The 13,030-nt window shown below is 37.6% G+C and overlaps 1 protein-coding gene across 3 annotated transcripts in view; it reads right to left on the reverse strand.

The window, feature by feature from the left end:
* The window catches only part of BDP1 (BDP1 general transcription factor IIIB subunit), a 51,999-nt gene that overhangs the window by 23,619 nt on the left and 15,350 nt on the right, over positions 1 to 13,030 (reverse strand). Inside the window, exons 13-26 of one of the 3 annotated variants that reach the window (XM_015849971.3) lie at positions 12,467 to 12,543; positions 11,659 to 11,803; positions 11,224 to 11,300; positions 10,548 to 10,704; positions 10,076 to 10,158; positions 8,835 to 9,066; positions 8,258 to 8,361; positions 7,675 to 7,885; positions 7,023 to 7,219; positions 6,022 to 6,238; positions 5,373 to 5,488; positions 3,095 to 3,302; positions 1,711 to 1,922; positions 331 to 721 (exon numbers count right to left, since the gene is read on the reverse strand). In XM_015849971.3, coding sequence (XP_015705457.2) covers positions 331 to 721; positions 1,711 to 1,922; positions 3,095 to 3,302; positions 5,373 to 5,488; positions 6,022 to 6,238; positions 7,023 to 7,219; positions 7,675 to 7,885; positions 8,258 to 8,361; positions 8,835 to 9,066; positions 10,076 to 10,158; positions 10,548 to 10,704; positions 11,224 to 11,300; positions 11,659 to 11,803; positions 12,467 to 12,543 — 2,427 coding nt within the window. Of the gene's footprint in view, positions 1 to 330; positions 722 to 1,710; positions 1,940 to 3,094; positions 3,303 to 5,372; positions 5,522 to 6,021; positions 6,239 to 7,022; positions 7,220 to 7,674; positions 7,886 to 8,257; positions 8,362 to 8,834; positions 9,067 to 10,075; positions 10,159 to 10,547; positions 10,705 to 11,223; positions 11,301 to 11,658; positions 11,804 to 12,466; positions 12,544 to 13,030 lie in introns of those variants that run through there. The other 2 variants (XM_085529595.1, XM_085529596.1) reach the window with 2 other exon arrangements.

Here is a 13,030-nt window from a genome sequence, read left to right on the forward strand (position 1 = left end):
GAACTGAAATGCTCCCTTTGCTCAATCCTAGGCCTCAAAACATGCAGTAAGCACATCAGGCCGTGCCTAAATCCAGTCCCAGATAAACTACATGGTGAGCACCCTGCAGACCTACTGATAGTTCATAGCACTGTTTGGATCTCAGGCTTATGTAAATTCATCTGAAACCAAGTACATGTGTCAAGTAAACATCCTTGCCACTGTTAAGACTATTCTTAACAAATTAAACTTAACTGGGATGAAAACAAGTACTAGCAATTGCAATTAGAATAAAAGCTTCTGTTTGAACACACAAAACAAACATGTACACAGAACACAGACACATTATACCTCTTCCATCGTCTCCTCTATCTGAACAGGAATAGGTTTAGGAGATCTAAGACCTACAGGAACAAACACTGGTGCTTTGTTTACTTCCTCTTCAGCAAAACATTCATCTTCATCATCAGGCTCAAAGTCATCTGCTTCCTCCTCTTCTTCTTGAGAAGCCCGGAGGGTCACCAGGCTGCTTGTTTTTGAACTTCTCTGCTCCTTCACAGGTTTCTTTCTGTGGGCAGTTTTCATGCTTTTGCCTCTAGTAACACTTGATTTCACTTCTTGTCTTTGATTCCCCTTCTCACAGTAACTGGCCTCACATTCAGAAGCAGAAGATGAATCAGTTCTTAGCTCCAATCTCTGTTTGGGTAGTGCTATCTGTTTTGATGACCTCCTAGGTTGTCTTCTGAACACATAACAAGAGCACATGACTATGTTAAAAATGATAATCAAGTCTAATACAATCCAAAACATTAAAAGAGACACCACAAATAAAAACCAACTCAATGAACATAAAAGAAGAAAAGGAGCACTGTGATCAAGAATACAATCCTGTTACTTCCTGCAACACGCTGGCAAAAATGCATTCAGATATGACTCCTTCTGAAACTAAATCATCACATATGCACAAAAGTACTGATTTTAAGCATGGAGTAAGCAGTTTCAGAGTGCTGAAAAGCTGCAGTATGAAATCTGCAATATATGGAATTATTAGAAATAGAAAAATTAACTTTCATTTTGAGATAGGTGAAACGTGCAAACTTTTTAAATCATAGGAACTTCTCTAGTTTCTCCTTTGCTAAAAGTATGGTACAGAACCCAAACTGTGAGATTTTAGTTAATCTTACTAATGCCTAGAAACCAGAACTGTTAGATGATAACTAATTATCAGCTCCCGTTACTTAGAACACAGTCCCTTTGAATTAGCTACCACTTCCATCCTCAAAGAGATGGTTGCAATTGCTCTAAGCAAGAAAAATTATTCCAAATTTCACCCTTAAAAGAGCTTGCATTGTCAACTGATAGAAAGATGAAACCAAGTACAGAGGACACTTCCAGTACAGTTTGTTTAGATAAATCTCATAATCCCACTGTCCCCAGTATGGGTATTTTTAAAGCTCTCCTTTTAAAATCTGGAACTTTTACTGAGGCCACAGTGGACTCCAGGGTAGGGTGTTGAGAGTGCTGGCTGTTCATTTTATGAAGCTGCAAACAGAGTAAAGGGTACAGGGATTTCTGCATGCCCCTCGTATGGTTCAGGTGGAAGTCATTAGTGCTACCATCCTGCATGTGCTTTCTTTCTATCACACACACACTTCAGAACTATGGCTGGTTATTAATGTCTAAGAACAGAAACAATCAGTTGAACATACAAACCATAATCAGCTGTTTTACCTTGTTTGATCATCTGACTTTTTTTGCTGAGGTGCAGAAAGCTGAGACTCTTCTTGTTCCACTTGACTCTTATTCTCTAATGATATCTCTGGAGACTGTAAACTATTATTCTGCCTGATTCTTTTACAGGACGGCTTCTCAGAGTCTGTAAAATCATGTTTTCTTGTAGACTCTGTGAAGGAAGCTGCTTCTTCTGTGTTACTGGAGTTTTGCTGGAGAGAAGAGACAACTGCTATCATTGAACATGTTCAGTTGTAATCTGGTAACACAGTTCATTTTGTTGCTCTTTTTTTCTTTTTATTTCAGATTTTTAAAAAGTGTTGTGAGATAGTATTAAATATGATGCCTGACTTTCCCCACTGATGGCGAATAACACACCAACTCCACACAGCTCATCAGGAGTAACCCTTCAGGAAGTGGAAAGACAAATCATTTTCTGTTTTCAATCCTTGTTACTTAGCTGTTCATTCTAGAGTAAAACATGAAGGATGGATTTTTTTCCTGCCATGGGAGTCAGCTAAAAATAACAAACTACCCCAGTTTACAGAACAGAGCTTAAATGTTATTCAGACACACAGAAAATCACAAGACAAAACATAAGGAATATCATACTTACCAAAGTTATATCACAGAATCATATTATGACTTAGGTTGGAAAGGACCTTAAAGATCATCTAGTTACAACTCCCTTGCCATAGGCAAGGTTGCCAACCACTAGATGAGGCTGCCCAGGGTCCTATGCAACCTGGATTTGAACACCTACAGGGACAGAGCATCCACAACTTCTCTGGGCACTCAATCTTACTGTCAAGGTCATTGATATAAATGCTGAAAAGCACTGGTGCTAAGATGGAACCTAGAGGTAAACCACTCCTGACCAGCCTCCACCTGGATACAAGGCCATTGCCCACAGCACTCTCACTGCTACCGTCCAACCAATTTCTTATCTACTGAATAGTCCACCCTTGAAATCTATATCTTTCCAATTTAGAGATAAGAAAGTGATGTGGGACCATAACAAAGACCTTTTTTTTTTTTTTTTCCTTCAGGAATTGTAGGTTCAAGGAGCCTCAAATTTTGCTTGTGTACATTATTTACTGTCATACTGGCTTGGTTTGGAAGGGATCTGAAGGATCATCATGGTTCAGTCCTCCTGCCACAGGCAGGGTAATACAGATTTCTGCACATAAACTGCAAAACTTTAGTCAACACTTTAATATTTCTTAAGTGTTTAGATTCATCATTTCCAATTGTGAAGCACAAAAAACGAGAGTATCACCTTATCATATTTACTTACTGGATTTTCATGTCATCTATGAGTTCTAGAAAGCTAGACAAAAGAACTGAGGTACAAAGAGGCTCAAAACACATGATCAGCACTTACCACTGTTTTTTCTAACAAATGCTCTTCAGTATTTCTAGTCTCAGCATCATCTTCATCTCTTCTGTTTCTGTCTTCTTCAGAATGACCCCTTTTTCTGTGAGCTCTTGCTAGGTTTGGCTTTGGGTTCCTGAGGGACACCCTTGCTTGCTGTGAAGGTTTTGTATCACACTGATTACTCTCTTCTCCAGAACTTAATTTTATGTTGGACCTAGAAAAAATATTTTTCAACTTTTACTTTCCATGCACTGCAAAATACATTCCACAAGGTTGTCTTATTATCAAACATATGGTTATAAATGAATTCAAGCGTTCTGCATATTTATTTGTTTATTTTGTTTAGCAAAACAGAGTTAAAAGAGTTAAAAAAACCCCATAAATAAATAAATAAATAAATAAATAATACATGATTTGCTTTTCTGCAGTAATGGACCATTTAGTTTACTTTTGGAAAAACATTAAGATTTTAGGAAGAGATAAAAGATTCAGCCACAATGGGTCCCCGGATTAATTAACCATAGGAACACTATCTTCATTAATTCCAGTATTGGAGGTACTACTGCTTTTAAACAAGATAAAATTCTCATCTCTCCTTTAATTACATTCAGATTAGTGAATAGAAAGCTGAAGCTTTCAAACAAAGCAATACGGAGGATCAAGGAAACTATAGGCTGCTGTGCCTTATCTTAATCCCGAGGTGTGTGATGCAATGATAAGTTCTGTAAACCACTTCCAGAACCAGGAAAGACAAGAAGCTTAACCAACCTGATAAACCTTCTGTTATAAATAATTGACTTGGTGGGCAAAGAGAGAGAGAGCAGCAGAAATTATCTACTTTGACTCCAGCAAGGCCTCTAGCACTATCTCCCCTAACTCCTTCATAAAGATGCTGATAAATTATGGGCTGTATGTGCAGACAATAAGGTGGACTGAAAACTGACTGGACAGGTGGGCCCTGAAGGCAGTGATCAGTGTCATAAAAGCTAGTTATGAGGCTAGTAACTGAGAGCTACTGGCTTCAGGGGTCAATACTGTCTTCAGTCCTCCTTACCGTCTCATAAATGATCAGGATGATGCAGAAGAGCCTACCCTCAGCTATCAGACCGATTTGCTAGATGCTCATGCTGCCATCCAGAGGGACCTGAACAGGATGCAGTACCCAGCTGTCCATCTTACAGCCTGCCTGGGCTGCACTGAGTGAACAGGTATTGTCTTAGGCTGCATATGTCACTCTGAAAGTAGTGCTTCCCATTTACTTCCCAGGAAACTACAACTGCTACAAAGAGCACAATAACACTACTCAAGGGGGCAAATTCTAACCTACAAATCACTATTTTTCAGACCAGTCAGCACCATTTGTCACACATTATCACCAGTGATGAAGAACCACCTGCATGCCATGCTCATAAAAAACTGCACAAACAGAGGAGCTGCTGTTACTGCTGCAGACACACACCACCACTGCCCCACTGCGCTCACATCCATTGCGTGGCCTCCATAAACTTTCACTAAGTGTTAACAAATGTCAACGGCTGCAGGTTTATTCCACATGAAGAAATCATATTCCACCCTTTTGCCTCATCTGTGCTTCCACATCAGACACCATCCTGTCAGACTGTCCCACTGCTGCCATCTGTTGCACAGCGACAGCACGGAATGGAACACTGGTGGGAAGGTTCAAGCTCTATTGCTGCACCACTGACATGCGTCTACAACATCATGGCCCAACATCACAGAACAGGAAGGATTACTGTTGGAGCAGCCCTCATACCATATATGATACATTTCATATATTTAAGAAGGAAAAAAAAAAAAAAAAAATTTAATATTTTAATGTTTTACTCCAACAAAAAAATAGAACAAAGAACCAGTGGGATAGTGGACCTTCTTTATTCTGAAACCAATGCACTGATTCCTGGTTCAGTGGCAGTGGCTGCAATTCTTAGTGAGTTCTCCAGGTGTTCAGCACAGATTTTGGATGTAATATCTCAGAACTATCACAGCTCGGAGCCAACAACTCAAAAACCTAATGCTGTAGACAAACAGTATATCGCTATTTAAAACAAATGAAAAACTGTGAACCAAAAATAACCCAAAAGTAGTTCACCTTAACTAAAAAGTGTGCACCAAAAAATAAGGGATGGAGCTGCCTATGGCACTGAAAACAAAGAATCAGAGAAATACAAATACAAGGAACAGAAGAATTTATACCTTCAAAGACCTATTTTTATGTACCAAAGGAAAACTTATCATACATGATTTTGCTGAACTCTGTCCTTACCTGCTTTGTTCACGCAATAGGTTTTCAGAAATACAGGGCACCTGAGGTACCTCTTCCTGTGCCTGTTCCTCATTGCTCAATACATTTCCTTCATGCAATTCAGCTTCATTTTTACCCTTTGATTTGCAATAAAACAGAAGTATTATCCACTTCAACAGCAAGAAAAAAGGAGAGTCAAGCAAGGTTATAAAACAGAAGTTCATTTATAAACACACAAAAACTTTAACTCTTACAGAAAAACAGACTACCCTATGTCTTCTCTTGATACTTCCTGGATTCTTCAACACAGACTTCAATCAACCATGCAGGACAGAAAAAATGAGCTAAATGCCTATCTTTATGGATTGCAATATAAAACAAACTTGCATTCTAGTTACTTAAAATGTACATAATCCTTCATCTGTCATGCAATCCAATCAAAACTAGATCCTTATTTTTGAGAAGACATTAAGACTATAAGTAGTAGACTCCACTAATTTCATATCTGCAGTATCTCAACATTTCAGAGTTTGTGGGATTTCTTTCATAGCAGATGGTGTCTCTGCTTCAGGGAATGAAAATTAAATATTCTAATATAACTGCCCAAGATAGAACATATAACTTGGAATCATATTTTTGAAGGCAAAGTAGCTATTCTTAGTATACTTACGATGGCTGACACTTGATGAGCAGACTCAGTTTGATGCACCTCCAACTCATCTGCTTCAGATTTTTTATCTTCATTATTTTCTGGTGTTTGTAATTCTTTCCTTCTAACACCTCTTCCCAAGTTGGGCTTGTACTTCTGGAATCCACCCCTCACTAACTGGACAGGTTGAAGAGGTGTTTGTTTACTTTCACCCTGAGCTGTGATTTTTCTATCGATGCTAAGACAACCAGAAACAAACAAACAATATCAAATTCAATACAAAAGCACGTCATCAAAAAGCACAGGTTCATTTTTTATAAAACACAGCTTACTTTTTGAAAGACATTACACAAATGCAAAGTTCTGCTGCATGTTAAATTATGCACACAAATCTTTTTTTTTTTCAGCAAATGCGTATAGGCATTCATCAACTAACTACTTCCACAACAGAAATAATTCTTAATGACTCCTGAATGCCAGGTGATTTTAACCACCCTAACATCTACTGGAAAAGTGACAAAGCAAGCTACAAGCAATCGAGGAGACTATTGCAGTTTACTGAGGATAACCTCTTAGTTCATGTGGTAGGACAGTCCAAACAGAAGATGCAGTGGTTAAGTGTTAGTGGAATTCATGATCTTAGCTGAGCAGTACAGTAAGGACCCAGAGCTATGGGTGCCCCATACCTAGAGGTAGGTGTTCAAGGCCAGTTTGGTTAGCAGATCTGAACAACCTGATATAATGGGAGGTATCCCTGTCTATGGCAGGACAGTTGAAATGAGATAGTCTTTAAGATCCCTTACAGCACAAACTGTTCTCTCAATCTAAAGTAAACATTCATTATTTTGATGCTTCGCATAGCAGTAACTAGTGCTTTAATACGACTAGTGTTAAATCTACATGTAGTAACATTAAGTATTTTTATTAGACTTTCTTAGCCAATTAGAAAACCATCAGCAGAACAGTTTCCTTTTAAAATGCCTTCCTTGTTAGTCAAGGTATAACTGCAGCTAGACCCTTACCCAGCATTAGTACTTGAGGTCTCATTTGGGTTATCTACAGGTAGACAAGCCTCCACTTTGCCACACTCTGATCCAGAAAGTGTGTCTGGGGACTTAAAACTTGAGCTTTCAGAAACATCCTTTGGGCCAACTGACTCTGCCTTTCCTAAGGATTCCAGTGATTGCAGGACTTCACAGTTTTCACAGTTTTCTGCTTTCTGAAAAATAGGAAAAAAAATATGAGCAAGAACAAGTCATGGTACTAAATCCAAAAAGGAGACAGTTTTATGTCCACAAAGCTCAGTACTAATCACTCCTCAAAGCACTTCCCATCCAAAAAGACTGTCTCCTTTTAGTTGCTCCCTAATAATTCCAAAGGCTTTCCAAGAAAAATCTGTATTACTTTCTTTAACTAAACACCTTGAAATGCAGATTCCTTCTTCGTTATGTGTTTTCAGTACTTTTATTTCTTCACTGTCATTTCATGAAGTTCACCTCAGGTTAGAAACAACTGGAAGTACAAGAGTTCCCACACAGAAGATCATAGCTTTTGAAAAATAAATTGTTTCTAAAAAGATAGATTAATCTTTTCTTTAAATCATCAAGTGTTTATATCAGTTTCACAAACTCATAAGCTGGAATCCAACTAATGAAAAAATAAGAAAAGCCTTACATCTGTATCTGGAGGGATGCAAGATTCATCACTACTCTGCATCAAACTTTCTTTCTTGTTGGCATCCTCCTGTGATACACCTTTATTTACATTCATCTCTTCCTTTCTACTTGTTGTTCTGAAATTTGGCTTTGGCCTATGGAATCGACTCCTCAGTAACCGAACTGATGAAGTAACAGTTTTGTCTTCTTGGATCTCAGGACCAGACTCCCTAAAAACCAAACAGGCAGTTGATGGCATGGGACAACATGAATTCTTCAAATCACATTTCACATGCTTAAATATGAAAATATTTAATTTTCAGCAGTAGCTACAACAAGAGCAAAGTACGGGATGTCGTGAAAAAGATCAACTAAGATCACATCGAACATCAAGAACCTGTTGTCATGGTTGTTTGATGTGATCTTAGCTAATAATTTCTAGAACTACAAAAGAGATCTACAGTATTTTTAAAATTCTTATTCATTAACTATTTTCTTTACCAAAAGGACAACTTATCACAGATATGTCCAACCTGTGGCCAGTGGGCCATGTGTGGCTTGGCCCAGCTGAGCCCATCTCTCCACTTAAAAAATAATCTTACCCTGTACTGAAATCTGAAGCATCTTTCAAGACATCTGAAGACGCTTTTTCATTTTCAACAGCTTTTAGTTTCTGCGGACTTTCCTTGGGAGCATCAGCCGTATCCTAAAAAAAATATAAGTTCCACTCTAGTAAGAAAAAGATTTTTGGCCAATCTCTTTTTTGGAATGAAAGGAAGAAAAAATATTTACTTCAATCATTCTCATATTAAAAAAAACTCAAAAATTAAGTTCTTTCTTTTTGTTCAGCAGCTAAAATCCCTGAATACTTTAAAGATAAAAATGTGTTATTTTTCTGCATACGTTCCATCTTAAATGGTCTTTTTTTTCAGAATTATCCTTTCTGTTCAGCACTTCTCTCTTCAAATCCGGTATCACCAATAACAACAAAAACATCAGTGAAATATAATCTCTGTCTCCACAGAAAGCAGAATCTAATTACAAGCACTAGAAAATTCTATGACAATTCAGTTTAACTGGAAGGAATAAGATACACAAATACTATGCTTGCAGATTAAGTGGTAAATCTTTACCACTGCCCAGCAGAAATACATCTATGCAGCTGCTTGAGAAGCTTACATTTTTGTGGCATGAATCATTGCCTTCATTCACATGGTGTAACACATGTCCTTCTGCTTCTCCACCTTCAGCTTTCTCCTCTTCAGGATCTTTTTCATGTCCATGGTCTTTTCTCCATGCAACAGTTCTTTCTAGATTTGGTTTTGGTTTCTGCACTCGGCCTCTTTTTAAAGGTGCTGGTTTCAGCACACTCTCTTTGCTGCCTTCTTGTGAACCAGCCATGTCATTAGACCTGGAAAAAGACATAATACATCTTGTGTACTTATGGTTCTTAAATTGGAAGGCTCTTAAGGAAAACATGTTTTCCTTTTTAAGCACTAAATAACATACACTTCCATAAAGCAGAGTTATGCATTGCTAAGTCCATGGAGACAGTAGAAGTGCTTGAGAAGTAAAAATTTATGCTTGCACTGTTTTCCTTCTCCAATGGAAATGGGATACTATGCTTTGGATCTTTCTCTGACTCACAAAGGCACTTCTCAAATTCATATCTTGTTTAGAAGCAGAACAACCTAATTTAACAAAGGCTATGAAAGTTATCAGAAACTTTATAAGAATATAAAAATAGCTTAATAATCTTACTGGCATACAAATATCAGATGTATCTACAATGAACACATTCTTCTATGCTTTTACACCTAGAGCCACGTTAAACAGCAAGAAAGATAATAACAGAACTAAATGCTGAAGTGTTTTTATGTCTGATCAAACCTTATACAGTCATCCTTCACCTTTAAAAGGACTAAGTAAAAAGACAATGTGTTTTTTTTTATTAACTCTCCTGTAAAACACATTTCTCCTGTCACACCACATCTGTCAGTTCTCCACTTGAATAGAAATACAGGAAACACTTATTAATTAAAATATACATTAAACCACCCATACTGGAATGTTTTTTCTTTTCCTTCTCATACTCAAATGCTTAACTACACTATAAGAACAAACAATCATGTGGATTGATGCATTTAAAAGCACTGCTTTAAATCTAAAAACAACTAATTTATGTCATGCATTTAATAAGTAAGTACACAAACAAAGAAATAAATAAATGTTACTCTTCTCTGAATTTCTATCTCATAGCAAAAATTGCCTAAGAAACTTCTGTTTTAAGAATTGCAAGACTGTGAAGATGCTGGTATTCTGTGATCCTGTGTAACTAACACTATGTAACATGACAAGATGTGAGGGTGGCAAATTGCAAGAAAGAAGTATCCTTTATTTTTTTCCCCCCCCATACTTACTGAGACACCATCTCCAAGACTTTATCATCTTTTTCCACAGCTTCTCCACTGTTAACATCAAACTTATTGCTTTGGTCAGTACTCTGAGTAGAAATAGAATATTAAGACATTAACACTTTTGTATTTATCAACTGCAACATTACCTAATAGACCAGGTAACTATCCATGACAAGATACAAAACAGATGCTTATGACAGATGTAATCACTTATGCAATATGCATCACATGCCAAGAAAGGTGCTGTAAAGCCTATTTCAAAAAACCAATGTTGTGTTTGCTGCATGGCATGAGAGAGTATTAACATCTACCATTTGTGCAATGAGCTGTCACCCAAGCTGAGATCTCTACACCATGTTACAGTCACTGACAGCTAAGTAAGTGCTAATTCCTGGTCACGCTCAGGAAACAGAGAATGTTGCATCCAACAGTTTCACAATTGACATGTTATTTCTAGTTCTCACACCATCAGTACCTTTTCAGTTTCTTCCTTAGACTCTGGATGGGACATTTTATCATTTTCTGTGTTGTTTTCATGCTCTTTCCTTCCAGATGCCCTTGTAAGATTAGGCTTAAACCTCTGTCGATTTCCTCTAATTCTTGGTACTGCAAGCACAGTTTTCTCAGGCTCCCTGCACAAAGGGTTCATAATAATGACATTTACTCCATAATATTCAAGCCTAATATCCAATGCCTCACACAGCTTTCTTCTTTGGAAATCTTTGGAAAGTTTTGCATACACTTTAGCAAGTTACTTCATGTAAGTATCAAACATTGCTTAGTCTTAAGATTGTGGAAAATCCATTTATCTCTGTGTTGAAAATATTAAGTAATCACACTGGGAGCATGCCATTGCTGCTTTTCCAAGCAGCAGAAACAGCTGGCAGATGGGGTGGGGGCAAAGCCACTGTTATCACTTTCCCCTCCCCCCAGATTCCAAGCATAGCCTGTTCTCTATAGAAGTAGTACTTCCCAGTTTCCCATATAACACCCACAACATCTACTGCAGAACCATTACTGGAATCATCCATGAAAATTCCAGTCAAATCTAAGATCCATATTAATTATTAGTGTTTTGGTTTTTCTAACAGCACTATGCATAACAAATTAACAATTACAATCAGTTAGTGAAAAATAATCTCAATATTTACTCAGATTTAGTATCCAAATCCATGCTTTCTGCTTCTGCGATTGTACTTCTGTTTCTTCCACTGTCTTCCTCAGAGCACTGGAATTAATGCAAATGTTGCAGTTTAACTCCAGTGGGCAGCTAAGCACAATACAGTTGTCCACCACCGCAGTCAGATCCTCTGCAATGGCAGCCTTAACAAACTCACACCCTTCCAGCATTTGATTGTTCAGCACAACACTATACAGTATGGGATAACCAGTAACTTAGGAGTTATCTGTTCCCTATCTTGACAAAAGCAAGCACAGCATGAAATATAACTCAAGGATGAGCATACAGATACCTCAGAGGCAGTTCTCCCAACACTACATACTAGACAGTAACTTGTACAGAGAATAAGCACTGACCAAAATTGATGCGAGTACCTAGCACATTAAGAAAAATTTTTCCTCCTGACCTTTTCAGTAGTGTTCACAAGTTTTGGAGAGGGAGTCTCAGCTTCCATTTTCTCATGGTTTACTGCTTCTTTCCTACCAGATAACTTCATTATATTGGGTTTAGGTTTCTGCAAGCGCCTCCTCTCTGCTGGCTTTTCAGTTTTCCTTAGGACATAAGAAGAGGTAGTTCATATTACTACTAGAGAGAAACAGACACTGATGCATTAGTTTCACAAAGTTAACGTCAAATGTCCCAGTAGTTTTGTGTTTTTGTTGCACTCTTTTTAAAATAAAAAATACTAAAAACTAAATTGTTACTTATATACATTAACTACATCATATATTTTTGAAGACTACTCTCAGAGTAACACCTCATGTTTTATTGTGTTGGCCCACGATGCCAGAAGCAGATGGTGGTGGTATGGCTGTAGGGGCTGAACCTTCTGGAGACACCCAGTGGATGTGAGCACAGTGTGGTGGTGGATGGATGGTGTTTTTCAGCAGTGGTGACAGCGGGTCACCTTTGCAAGTGCAGATTTCTACAAGCATGGCAAGCAGGCTCTAGTTCATGGCTGCTGAAAATGTACAGCTAATGGTGGTAGCTATGTTGAAAAATAGTGCTTTGTAGCTGAGAATTTGCTACGTCAAATGGTGTTATTGTTCTCATTTTATCCTCAGCAATCAAAACTTCCATCAAAAATACTTTCTTATATATTAAATAGTCAGAATTATCTACCATCTAGTCCAGCCTATACAGGTGAAATGGAAATACAGACAAATGAAGGTTTAGCTCAAGTAACCCACAAGATAAAGAATACCTCTACTTACGTTATTTGAGACTGAGAATCACTTTCTGATGCATTCTGCTTTTCCTCTGGTTTATGTAAACCATGTGCGTCTACATTCTAAGTAAGATTAAAAGAGTATTTTAGAAACTAAGTGATAAGCACACAAGAACTCTGATATAACGTAAGAACAGGCAGAAACAAGAAGAAAATCAGTTTGTTTTCTTAGCAGAATGAAGCTGATAAGGACTCTTTGGGCAGTAACACTTAGAATTAGTCTCCAGGTCTAGTTTTTAAACCAGTTTCCTACAGAACCCTGATGGTAACTCTGAAAATGAGAAAAAAAAATGCGACAACAGCAAACTAATCACTATTACAATAAAAGTTTCCACAGAACTTATCTGTGTATGAAGTCTGTGAAAAAAAGTTACATGAAATCTCAATAAGTTTCTAAACTGCCATGCTTGATTAGAACATACAAAGACAACTCAATCTTGTCTCTGTTTCTTATATGTTTCCTGGAATACCTCAAACCAGCCAAGACCATCAAACAAAAGTTTAGACAGGTTTCTCTTCTGAGGCATCATAAACAACCCTATGCTTATCC

The sequence above is a fragment of the Coturnix japonica genome, chromosome Z (assembly GCF_054131305.1).
Source record: "Coturnix japonica strain WE chromosome Z, WE-NBRP24, whole genome shotgun sequence".
Taxonomy (NCBI): domain Eukaryota; kingdom Metazoa; phylum Chordata; class Aves; order Galliformes; family Phasianidae; genus Coturnix; species Coturnix japonica.